Here is a 13,307-nt window from a genome sequence, read left to right as displayed (position 1 = left end):
CTAAGCAGTATGGACCTGACACTGTTTCCACGAAATTCAACGGAGGATCTGGTCACTGACTTCTGCAGGAGCAGGTTTGGACCCTGTTTGTGCCATAACATCTAATTTGTGTTTGCTTTTCGGATTTTGAGGGATTGAGCGCTCTGGATACACTGTTCACACCACGCGGTGTCAGTAAAGGTTTATATTATATTGCATTGAATCTGCTGTTGCCTCTAGATTGTAAAATCCTTGGAGCAGGGACCTATTTTGAGTTTTTTGTAGCACTCTTCTACTGGTGCATCCCATTGTGCACACTGACAGCACCATCAAGGAATAATTTCCAAAACAGGAATAATTTCCAAAATAAATTCCAAAACAATGTACAGAATGCTACAGTTGTTCTTCTTACCTGGAAACCACTGATCTATCAAGGAATTGACATGATCTGTGATGAAAGCCATTGCTGAAAAATCTCTTGCTTCTGATTGGCAAATGATTTTAATTCCACCACTTTTTTTCTTTTTCCAATTCACATCAGAAGATTCCACACTAAGTAATGGAGAGCATGAAACACCCAAATAAGGCATTTGTAAAGCATGAATGTTAACAGTTTTTCTTTAGCAAAATCATTGATAAGCAGAGCCACAAAACCACAAGTAATTAACAAGTACTTAAAAGGAAAGTGTCTTCAGTTACATATAAATATGATCCCCAAACTGAATCTATCATTCTCTGGAGAGAGCATTCTTGCACAGAAATAAGCAAAAGCTGGATGCTTACAAAGTGCACATGGTAAAGAAGGTCGTAGTCTGAGTGAAGAGAGGCTGGTGGAGATTATACTGGAAGCAATAAGTAAAGTGCTGAAGGGTTAAGAGTCTTAAAAACCAATACTAAAACTCTAAGAACCATATTTTCAAAGGAGCTTCAAGAACATGCTTGCAAAATATGTGGATATATCCTTTTGTGTACAGCCCCGGGTATTTGTGCACAAAATAATAGGCTCTTGTGCAAACTGGGTAATTGTATGCAAAGAGCTGAACGTCCTTCTGCCCCAACAAAGCCTGAGTAAATGGGCTTTGTGTGAGAATTTAATATGGATAGGTAGATGGTACACATCCACCAAACCCAAGAGAGAGGAAGGATGGTCCAGTGGTTAGGTACTGGCCGAGAACTTGGGAGACCTGAGTTCAAGTCCCACGGACCTCCTGTGTGACCTTAAGAGAGTCACTCAGCCCAGATTCTCAAAGGTATTTAGGTACCTAACTCCCATACATTTCACAGGAGTTAGGCACCTAAGTCCCCTTGAGGATCTGGGCGTTAGCTGTTCTGTGTCTCAGTTCCCCATCTGTAAAATGGGAACAGCACTTTCCTATTTGCAGGGCTGCTGTGAGGAGAAATACACTAAGATCGTGAGGTGCTCAGATACTACAGTAATGAGGGTACCTTAGGTAAGGAGGAAGAGGCTGCAGGACAAAACTCCATGGCTGCTAATCTATCCTAGTGGGTGGAACAGTGTCCATACCCCCAGTATCCAGACTCCTGGCCACTGCATCTTTGTAAGAATAAATGCAGTTGTTTTGCTTCACCCAATGGAAGGCTTTGCACTGGCCTAGCCCCACCACATCTCACATGCCCCCTTCTGCCAGCAAAGCCACAGGGCTTAAGTTGCACAGAAAAGAAAAGTCCTCTGTGCGGGTGTGAATTGAAGCCATATGGCAGAGAGTTTTAAGAGCACTGTGCAGAGATCTGTTCATCCAAACATTTGTTTACATGTGAAAATGCAAAATTTTCCACAGGCAAACAGCTCTGCTCCAAATGTTACTTTATATTTTTGGAGTTCTTCATATTTGTAGCTGCAACAATATCTGTAAGAAATAATAAGTGATACATTCCTAACTGGCAAACAAAGACTGATCCATTACTGTTGAGCTTTGCTTTTATTCGCTGAATTTTTATATATATATCTATATAAGCCTCCTCTTCAGTTGAAATTAGTGAATGTGTAATATTTGGGTCAGGTCTGTTAGCGTCCATTTAGCATGCGGTTTTATGAAGTAGGTTACAGGCGAGCACAGATTACCTGAGGTAGCCTCCATCAAAGGTAACAAACAGACCTTCCTGCCAGTAGACTGTATGAGTTCTTTTGACGCGGAATGTGCTGCAGCGGTTTCTTTGAGTGCCTGTAAAGCTGTAGATGGTCACATTTTTGTTCCTGCTCTTGGTGTTCTTCTTGTTCTCAAACAGCTGAAATGAGCAGCATGACACAATAATTCAACACCGAGACGCCTCACATGGGGATTCCCCTTAATCAAGCAAACAGGGCCGACCCTTCTTTCTCTGGCCATCTTGGATATATTCCATTATTTTTGTAATTAAAGTGCCCGTGACTTGTAAAACAGCTTGTGAAGTGATTAAAATAAATACAGTCACGACTATGTCAGCAGCAAAACAAGAATTCCAGATCACGTATAGAGGAATGGCCTCAAGCCAGTGAACATGGTTCATTCTACTGCTCTCGTGCGCAATAATTAAAATGGATTTTGTATTTGAAAACACAAAGGAGAATAAACCCGTTTACTGGGTGAGCAAACAATTATCTGCCTCCAGAGCACTGAGCTAGTAAATCCACCTGTGTCAATATTTCAGAAGCTGTTTCAATAGGTGGAAAATGACTTTCTCTATGCTGTTTAAAAATAGTGTGTTGAGAATTCAACATCATCATCACTCAGAGGCCTACCCATCTGGGGCTTGACCTGATGCCCAGTTAAGTCAATGGGATCCTTCCCATTGACGTCAGTGGGTACTGGATACAGGCACTAGCGAGATGCTTAAGATTTACTTCCTGCCCAATGGGATATAATCAGAAATGCTATGAGAAATTTTTTTACTATTAAAAAAAAAATTTACCTGTTAAAAAAATGGACATTCCTAACATTTTGCGAAGCCTTGGAATTGGAGCATCTCCAAATCTGACTAATACTATAGGACACCAAAAGAAAATGTCTCGACATAGCTGATGCAAGTTAAGTGGGCAGTTTGAAGAGGTGGCAGGGTAGAGTTAATGGGTAATTATAATGGCTTCCAATGGAGCTTCCAGGTTATCACTGGGGAGATGCTGCAGCATTAACTTGTGCCACCACCAGCAACGACATTAATAGCTTTAACCAACCATGCCAACGTTATTTTTATGACTGGAAAATAACCTTTGGGCTATATTGACTCTAAACAATGCTTCAGTGTATAAAAATGGAATCAAATTTCAGTAGGACATTTCCTGCTCACCTTACTCATGCGAACAGTGCTATTGAAGTCAATGAGATTTCTCACATGAGTAAAGCAAGCAGAATGTGGTCGAAGAGTATTTGTGAATGAACTCCCAGTGGTATTTATGTTATTATTAAATGACATCCTTTATTTTTTCACTTTCTATTTTGTGAATATAGTAACTTACCTGGAGATCCATCTCTGCAAGACTAATTAACATCCGAGCTATGAACCTTTGCCAAAAGCCAACTGGGACAAAACTCATCTTGAACACTCTTTGGACAGTGTTTGTGGACTGGTGGCATAAGCCATGGATATCTAATGCTGGTTTGGCTGGGAGGAGATGAGGTAGGAGGTATCTGAAACAGATCAAATGTGACAGTTCAAATCTTCAATTACAGTTTTACAACAGCAAATACCTCGTACTGTGTAATAACTCAGTTTCAGCCTCCACAGAGCATTTTAATAGCACAGCCTACTGCAGATAACAAGCTTTGTGATACTGCAGCAACATACAAAGAAGGGACACAGAGCTACTGCTTTGAGGACTGTGCTTAATGTATGGTGCGGAAATCGGCATGTGAAGAGCAAGCATTGTACCCAAATCAGTACGGTCGAGTGGAGGAGATAAAAGCAATATGAAGGGGAGAACATTTGTATAAACAAAAATTAACGGCATACAAATATGATATAGTCACTGGAATGGTATTTGGTTTCCATTAAATTCTGAAGTGACTTTTGGACTCATTCAGGCTGACACATGTGAAGATGCTGTCCTGATAGCAGAGAATTACAGCTCCAATCCTGTAGGAATCTTTGAATATAAAAACCTAGGGGCAGTTGTTTACTGCAGCTGAGCTTCACCCAGCACAGATGAGAGGTATCAGAGAGTCAACAGTTACAACTCCCTAATTGCGAGGGCCAGGCTGTGTTGCCCCTCCTCCCCACCCCATGAATTAGTGCAGCCTACGGGTTAGTATAGTTTACCCCCGTACTGTATGGTCCCTAAAGGACTATAATGCAGGTGAGGATCAGCTGAGTACAGTTCTGTCCTATCCCCTACAAGCCCCAGACAAACTTCTTTCCTCTCTCAATATGTCCCTATGCTCAGGTAGGGGAGGCGAGCAGCTGGTACAGTAGCCAGCTGTGCTCGTTGAGAAAACCTTTCTCTGGGGGAATTCTCTGCTGTTATGACCGAAATCCAGCTACTCCAGGCCATGAGAGCCACAGAAAAGGGCTGGGTTGTTTTTGAGAGTCAGACCCATATTAGAGTCACAGTAGAACAGAAAGCTTTTGGTTTCCATAAAGCTACCGTAAATGTGGTGTTAAGCAAAGACTACTGATTTGTCCTATTGCACGGTATTTGAGAAGCTAAGATATGGTAGGAGAACACTGCTCTTTTGAAAAGCAAAATGAGAGGTTGTTGATCTGCAAGAGAAATTCATGCACAAGTGATTATCTAGGTAAATTATAGTTTTCAATGACTGCTCTAGCAAAGGTCCTCAAAGAAGCAAATTGTGCGTAACACCCCTTTAAAATGGGCTTCTGGCTTTTGAGACCTACTAATAATACTGCTTTCCAAACCAGATACGTACTACAACAACAAATACATTAATGGCCACACATTTAATTTAAAGGGCTCTCAGCGCAGCCTGGACTTTTGTAATCACTGTCAACTGTATGTGCAAAACTGTGCACACGAATAACAAGATTTAGACACCAAAATATCCAATTTGTAGTCACAATCAAGTAGCCAAGTAGCTAAGCAGCTGGCTAAATTTTATCGTTTGTGCATTGTGCAAGTTCTTTTCATTCTTTGAATGTGGAAGGAAAATTTATGGCTTCATTGGGAGAAGATTTTTCTAAAAATGTAGGTCCAGGGGGCTAAATAAATAAATAAATAAATACATACACACATAAATAAATAAAGAAATTGCACTTATAAAGAACCCCTTTGCAGAATTGTCAAATCTACAGTATTATACCCTGGAAAGGTAAACTGAGGCAAAAGACTAGGATTTAACCAAGGTAGCAAGGTGTCAGTGGCAGAGGTGAGAAAACAAAAGGTAATCTTGGGTCAAAGTCCCACACTCTAGCCACTAGATCACAATCCCTCCTACATAGTTAAACCTATAGCGTCCTGTGAATGTCAGTATTAGAATAATCAATTCAGAAAGACGATCTTAAGGACATATTTTTGTATATCGTACATATAATGTATGATAACATTTTACATGACAAAATTAATCATCCTACAAAACACCTTTGGAATTTAAAACAGTAACCTTTCCATTTCGAAACTGAAAACAGAAAGTTAAGGCTTTCAGCCTTAATTTAACAACCAAGACAAGGCTGAGCTACATACATCTTAGGCAGATTGAATTCCAGAGATGCAGAGCGTATTAAACGAAAAGCTCTTGCTCCATAAAACTAGTGGACACATCTTGTGACAGCCAATAAATTTGTCTCAGCATATCTCAAAACGTGTCTAGGAATGTAAGAAATATGAAGGCCAATGATGTCTGCTGGACCAAAACCATAGAATGGCTTATAATACAGATGGAGATTCAACACAGTGTTTGAGCAGCAGCCAACGTAAATCTTGAAAATATGTGAAACGTATCCCCATCCACCCTTCTCAGTATGTAAACTGGCAGCTGTTTACTCTGCCAATTGCAGGGTGTGGAAAGCCCTATCAGGCAATCTAGACAATAATTGCAAGAGTCCAATCACAAATAACTGCTTTGGTCTGCCAGGCAGAAAAATTAATGCAACCTGCTGTATCTCCATCAATCGTGGGCAGGCGTATTGTAACCAGGAAGCTTAGATGGCTCCAAATAGATCGGCTGAAGTATAAAATAACAATCCATTTCCTTACTACTGAGCCAGGGACAATGTAATTGCCTTTGAGAAAAACAGCAGAGCGGGACAAGGAGTCAGGAAGGCATTTAGGATTAAGCAGAAACATTATTGCTTTATCTGTGTTAAGCTTGAGAAAATGTGCTGGCAACCGGGACTGGATAACTGACAGTCCCAGTGACAGCATTGCGAATGCAGCACTTGTCGCAGCATTAAGAACTCCTGAGGGATTTAGAATGAGGAAGGAGTGTGACAGCGGCAGAGTTAGGAAATGACGGGCAAATGTTATGCCGAAAAGGCAATAGGGCTAAGACTTAACTATTAATTCAACAGACAGTCGACAAACAGAAAGAAAAATAGTGGGGAGGGGAAGGAATGGGGAAAGGGATCCAATAACATTGAAGTGAACATGGTCCCCATGTCAAATTCCTAGTGCAACATGGAGGAATATCTAGTGATGAGTTTTATCGTAAGAAATAAACCTTGTCGCGTAAGATGTGCTTTCTTGCGCTCACTGAACTGGGGATTAGATATTTAACTCTTGTTCTCAGGGTTGACGAGATCACCAGCGTTTGAGAGCAATTTGTCCCCAGCGCAATACTAGTGGGAACCTAAAGATTTTCTGCCTTGCTCTGGAGCATGGATCCTCCGTTCGAATCAGATGGTCTGTAGTTCCCGTAAGGCAGTCACTGGTGGAACTCTGAGCTGGTCTACACAGGAGCAGGAGATGTAATGTCCAGCTCGGGCAGACATACTTGCCTTGATCAAGTTAGCACACTAAAAATAACAGCGTAGCAGCTGCTGCTAGTGCCTCGGATATGTGCCCGGGGTTTCAGATGGGATTGTCCATGGGGTGACTAGCCTATCTGGCTGCCCATGCTGCTACAGCTACACTGCAATTTTTAGTGCCCTAGCTCAGTCAAAGCCAGCACAGGTATCATAGAATCATAGAATATCAGGGTTGGAAGGGACCTCAGGAGGTCATCTAGTCCAACCCCCTGCTCAAAGCAGGACCAATCCCCAATTTTTGCCCCAGATCCCTAAATGGCCCCCTCAAGGATTGAACTCACCACCCTGGGTTTAGCAGGCCAATGCTCAAACCACTGAGCTATCCCTCCCCCCCGGTATGTCTATCCGCGCTGGAAATTACACCTCCAGTGCCAGTGTGGACATAAGTGCCGACGCCATGGGTACTCTGGGGCTTAAGCGCCCACAGAAAAAAAATAGAAGGTGCTCAGCCTCCACCCGCCACAGCTGTTTGGTGGGGCCGTTGATCAGTTGTTTGGAGGCTAGCGGGAGGGACGCAGGGGAGGGCGGAGATCAGTGAGCGGGGGTCTCAAGGGAGAGGGTGGGGCAGGGGTGGGAATGGGCGGAGCAAGGGCGGGGCCTTAGGAGAAGAGGCAGAACGGGGGCAGGGCTTCAGGACAGAGCAGGGGTGGAGCACCCACCCAGAAAAATAAAAGTCAGCACCTGCGAGCGTGGACATAGCCTTTGTCTTTGCTATCTTTGACTATAGCTAGTTGACATAGTCCAATACTTTCTGATGGTGAGACAAGTTCCTTCATTATGACAGCTACCTATAGTGAGACAAGTTGGGCGAAGCAGCATCTCTTTTTGGACCAACTTCTGTTGGTGGATGGTGCAAACTTTCAGGTCCATACAGAGCTTTTCTTCAGGTCTGTGTAGCTCAAAAGCTTGTCCCTTCCATTAACAGAAGTTGGTTCAAGAGAAGGATATTACGTCACCTGCCTTGACTCTCTCACATCCTGGGACACACAAAGCTACAACAAGTCTGCAAACAACCATGGAAGCTTCCTCCAGCGACATGGCTGGCTAATATTCCCTACCTAAATAACCATTTGCTCTTGCCCTGGCTTAGTCATCACCAGTGACCATTACTAAGGCTGCGTTTATGTCACGGAATCCGACGTCCAGAGGCCTCCCTGATATTTTCTGCTTCAGCCTCTGACACCACGGGACTGGAGCTGGCAGCCAGCGGGGCCCCGGCAGGGTTCCAGTGACAGGCGACAGCCTCCTCATGGGGGCCCTCCTCAGGGTTTCAGTGACGGGTGCGGGAGGAAACCATGGAGCCGCAGCAGCAAAAGTCACAGACAGGTCACAGCTTCCATGAATTTTTGTTCCTTGCCCGTGACCTGTCTGTGACTTTTACTAAAAATCTTAGTACTTTACTAAAAATCTTAGCCTTAATCATTACCAACGTACCTGTTATTGGCTACTGGTAGTGCAATTTCAAACTTGGCCAGGAACTGGAAATACTGTTCTTCTGTTTGTTCAGTAAACCCTGTCCCAACTAACAACATCCTGAAATCCTCTGCTTTGATCAATCCATTCTTAGCAACAGACTTTGAGCTCTTAATATTAAATATTCTCTGAAGGCATTCTGATAACCAGACTGGATCAAGGAAATAGAGGTTTCTCAGTCCATGGCTGGTGTCTGGGAAATGCAGCAACGTTCCTGTTTCTATAAGGAAACTGATGGCTGTAAAAAAACCAGAAGAGCAAGATAGCAGTGTTATGTAACAATACTACAGACAGCAGATTAGAAGAAAGCCTTGATCACTTCATCCAGACAAGGAACAGACCCGAAAACATGCCAGCATGTAGTCAACAACCAGCATATAGCATTTACATGCAGAGGCTATAGCTAACGAGATCTCATTTCTTGCAACACAGCTGCAAATACATCTTTATTGTTTGCAAGATACAAGCTTTCAGACTACACTGAACTCTTCTTCAGATCTCTGCCCCTGCCCCAACTCAGATCTTGATCCTGTTGTTCTCATGGGTGCAGCGTTCCCCACTGGTGGGAATACTGCTTGGGTGAGGATTGCAGGACTGGTCCTTCATACTTGAAACTCAAGACAGGTTTAATAAAACATGTCCATGTTAATTTCTGCAGGACTGGTTGAGAACGTGTCACAGCATGTGGGCAGACAAAGAGATGGTGCTTCAAACTAGCAGCATGCACAATACAGCATATTCTAAACTGGCAGCAGACTGATTCTCACTTGGAGAAGGATGCTCTTTTTAATGACAAAAAGAAAAGAAGTCCTTGTGGCACCTTAGAGACTAACCAATTTATTTGAGCATGAGCTTTAGCTGTAGCTCACGAAAGCTCATGCTCAAATAAATTGGTTAGTCTCTAAGGTGCCACAAGGACTCCTTTTCTTTTTGCGAATACAGACTAACACGGCTGTTACTCTGAAACCTTTTTAATGACAGTAGGTGGAATGTGACTTGATTTTAGAGCCCTGGAGACCTCCTGGAGACACTGATTCCACTACCCATGATTGTTACCAATCACCTGAATAGAGATCTGCACAGACTCAGAATCTTTTACAGTAACGATCTGAACAGCAGCTACTTTCATTCTCATAATATTTATAAATCCCAATGAACGTTAACTTCCAAGCAATTATGGGCTCCCGAGACATACCAGCTTGCAAGTCCTCATAGTCTTTGATATCATTTCCAGGGGTTTGCTCTACGATTTGCTCTATTTGTTTGTCTGTTAGATACTGCACGTCATCATTTTGACTCCTTTTCTGTTGTTCTGCTAGGACAGCTTCTTGGAGACTAAGGTAACTTCTTGGTATCTGTAAGTCACATGAGAAAAATAGCACAACCAATTCCAAACAACAATCACGCTACTCAGCAGTTGGGTTCAAAAACATGTTTGAGAAGCAAGCTTATGAATTTGTTTGTTTTCCAAAATCAAATAACTTACAATATTTGTGTTTGCTTGTTTTGTTGTTGGTTTATGGCTGCTGATACATTGTACGTATTTCCTATAGCTATAACCAAAAGCCAAACATAAAAACATAAAACAAAAAATTACCCAGGTTCGCTACAATTTTCATTAGAAAAAATAAACACTTACCAATCTCGCTACAAGCTTCTGCGAGCAAATAAAGCTGCCAACATCCTTCATGTTGCAAGTGACTTGAAATATCAGCTGGCGGAGCCCATCAAGGCCTTCTAGGGTCTTACACGATAGCTCACTGCAAACAAAAACCAGGGGGAAGGATTGTGAGATGTTAATACAGGTTATGATTCTTCCTTTAGGGCCTGTCTACTCTGCATGTCAGCTGACTCAAGCTCAGGCGATGGGATTGTAATATTGATGTCTAGATGCTTGGGCTCAGGCTGGAGTCCGAGCTCTGGGACCCTGAGAGACGGGAGGGTCCCAGAGCTGGGGCTTCAGCCCAAACCTGAACGTCTACACAGCAATTTTACAGCCCCACAGCCCAAGTGCAAGTTAGCTGACACATGCCAGCTGCAGGTGTTTAACTGAAGTGTAGACGGACCCACTATTTCTTTATCTGTTATTTGGAATTTCTAATTTCCAGTGCCGGAATAAATGAGGTGGGATGGGTGCAGGGTGCTCTCAATGAGGGTCCTTGGCTTGGGGAAAACATACCAAGAAATGTGAGAAAAAGACACATTGGTCCAGATCCTGGCCCTCCCAGTGCCATCTATTGTGCATTGTTCAGGGACACAGAGCTCCCTCCCTCGGGGGAATGCCACGGTGGCACAAAGTCAATGTATCTAGCGCTCCACCATCCAATCTCCAGCCCCTGCATCGGCAATGCTCTGGGATGAGCCGGGAGTATGAGATGTCAGCAGTCCATAGGCGACCGTTCTTGTCCAACTGGTTCAGCCAGCCTCAGGTTCAGGGAGTTAGAATGGTGGCTCACAGCTGCCTTTCCCCCACCCTGGATCCGGCACAAATTGCAGCTGGCTGGACCCCCTTTATGCTGGGTCCTTACAAGCTGGCCTTCTCCATCTCTCTTACAGCTAGGAAATGCTTGTCTCCCTATCATGCTATTCCTGGCCTCCTTGTTTGCTGCACAGGAGCACTCCTCTTCTGATTTTCCCCATAAAGACTCTTTCTTATGGATTCCACATATGGTGGGGAGGGAGGGAAAGGGAAGAAATTTGTTTTAAAGGAAAATCCTGTATTTTAAACCCTGGCCATTGAGTGGTGGGGGGCAGGGGGATGGAGGAAAGTATGCGCTCACACACCCGGGCTGAGCTGAATGAATGGCCTATAAGAGTGCTTTTGTCTCACCCGCACAAAGGCATTCTGCAACTACTCTGGCTGTCCCCGAGTAGTGCTCGGGGGAGCCGTGTTCCTGCCAGCTCCAGGTGAATGATGGTGAATGAATTAAATTGTTTGGGGTGGGGGTAGGGGGAAGGAAGTGGGCATAGCGTCTCCAGCTAAGAGGAAATGAATGAGGAAAGTTGGACAGGAGACTGGAGGCTGACAGGAGCTGAGAGCAGACTGTGCTCGGGAGAGTTTGAGCAAGAATATTAATTAGAGTTCAGGGTCAGGGTGAAGGGAGTTCCCTTTGGAGAGAGAGGTCCGGGCAGGCTGCTTTATAGTGGCAAAAGAGTGGCTGTAATGAGAGTGAGTAGGAAATGATGGTACCAGGGTAAATTCGGTGATATGCTGCGAGTGCAGCCAGCACTGTATGCAGGGTAGGCCCAGGTAAAAGCTGGACTCACAAGTGTGTATCCTGGACCTAGTTTTAGTGCAGCTAGGAAATACAGTGCCTATTGCACGCTGATAAAAGAAGCCGCCCTGACTGTGAGCGTGAACACTTTGTCTGAGCGAGAGCTAGGCCATACACCAAGCGTCGGGTGGCTTTCCTGACGTTGGGAAGGATACCAGGAGGCTGGGAAGCTCAGTGCAGGGTCTGTTTACCAGATGCAGAATGTCCCGGCAGAGATCTTCACACTGACAGTGTGTGCAGAGTGTGAGCAGCTGGTGCAGCAGAATACCCCATTTCCCAGCTATGGGAATTCAACATCAGCTTCTGGGCCTAGTCAACTGTTCCCACCGGAGATATCAGGAATTTCCAGCTGTTAGGGGTCAGTGACAAGTTGCTGCTGTCTCAGCACAGTGCTCAGCAATCCCACACGCTGGGAAATGTAAGTCCTCTGTTCAATTTCCCAGCCCGAGGATTCTGCGTTCCCCAAGTGCACTCTCACACCATGCAGACGTGAGCAAGTTGGGCTGAACTCCATGACCTGGTTATATAATGAGCAGTCGCTGACTCTTTGGCCTTTCTAAAATAAAAAATGATGTAGACTGTAAGCCCTTTGGGGCAGGAACCAGCTTTTGTTCTGGGTTTGTACAGCACCTAGCACAATGACCAGGAATCCTAGTTGCTATGAGAATGCAACGAATGTGTAGTTATAGTCTTGTAAAGTTATAAAGGCATTTATCTTGCAAATATTACAAATCCCATTAGTATATTGCTAATTGGCAGTAATAATACTTAGATTTTATAGAACAGTTGCCATCTTTATCTTTAAAGTGTTTGCAACATTAATCACTCAATGGATACAACGCCCCTGTGAGTTAGTTAATAAAATTTATCCTTATTTTACTTAGAGGGAAAATGAGATGCAATGAAGGCAGGGTAAGTGATTTGCCCAAGGTCACAGCTGTGATTAGAACTCAGTTCCTGCCTCTTAGACCCATGTTGAGACCACTATAGCATGCTGTACTTCTCTCTCTAATTATACCAGAAAAAATCCAATATACAGAAGAAGTACAAAGCTAATGAGTTTTTAGACCTATTGTTGCCAAGGAAACGTACAATTTACAAAAGCTACTTACATTTAGGGGCCATAAAGTATAACCCACTGATTGATACACAGCGATATAAGAGATATTGTACTTACTGTAAGTGCTTGAATGTGATATCTGGAAAGCCAGTAGCTCTTGATCCAGAAGGAGAGCGACAAAGAGCCAGGACATATGCTCTAAGAGTTGCTATCCTCTCAACGCGAAATTTAGTTTCAATAAGGTCAAGGTGTGTTCCTACCACTAACACGACAGAATTCGGGGCTTTGGCCTGAAAGGAAAAACATGGACCCTGATTTGCCCCAGACTATGTAATGTACGGAACTGACAAGTGATCAGAAGTCAAGGAATACATTTCACCAAACTCAATGGGATCGCTTAGACTTTAGTAGAGAAGAGTCAGAACCAAACCCCTGGATCCAAACAACTTTGAACTTCAGGAAAATTCGGATCTAGAATCAAACTGTGCGGCTAGCTCAGGGTACGTCCACGCTACACATATGGGTATCCGCTGTCAAGCAGAAATACCAGAGCTGCCTTTACTCTAGCTAGCTCAGTGACGCTGCAACAGTACAATCTTCAGCAC

General features: G+C 43.7%; 1 protein-coding gene across 4 annotated transcripts in view; it reads right to left on the bottom strand.

The window, feature by feature from the left end:
- The window catches only part of LRRK1 (leucine rich repeat kinase 1), a 105,744-nt gene that overhangs the window by 27,829 nt on the left and 64,608 nt on the right, over positions 1–13,307 (bottom strand). For all 4 annotated transcript variants that reach the window (XM_077828354.1, XM_077828355.1, XM_077828357.1 and 1 more), the window contains 7 exons: positions 12,820–12,992; positions 10,007–10,127; positions 9,563–9,722; positions 8,329–8,605; positions 3,434–3,605; positions 2,063–2,226; positions 392–531 (listed from right to left, as the gene is read on the bottom strand). In XM_077828354.1, coding sequence (XP_077684480.1) covers positions 392–531; positions 2,063–2,226; positions 3,434–3,605; positions 8,329–8,605; positions 9,563–9,722; positions 10,007–10,127; positions 12,820–12,992 — 1,207 coding nt within the window. The remainder of the gene's footprint in view (positions 1–391; positions 532–2,062; positions 2,227–3,433; positions 3,606–8,328; positions 8,606–9,562; positions 9,723–10,006; positions 10,128–12,819; positions 12,993–13,307) is intronic.

Source organism: Eretmochelys imbricata, chromosome 10, assembly GCF_965152235.1.
Source record: "Eretmochelys imbricata isolate rEreImb1 chromosome 10, rEreImb1.hap1, whole genome shotgun sequence".
NCBI classification, from domain to species: domain Eukaryota; kingdom Metazoa; phylum Chordata; order Testudines; family Cheloniidae; genus Eretmochelys; species Eretmochelys imbricata.
Note: the sequence above shows the minus strand (reverse complement) of the source record. Positions and strands in the feature narration are given on the sequence as shown.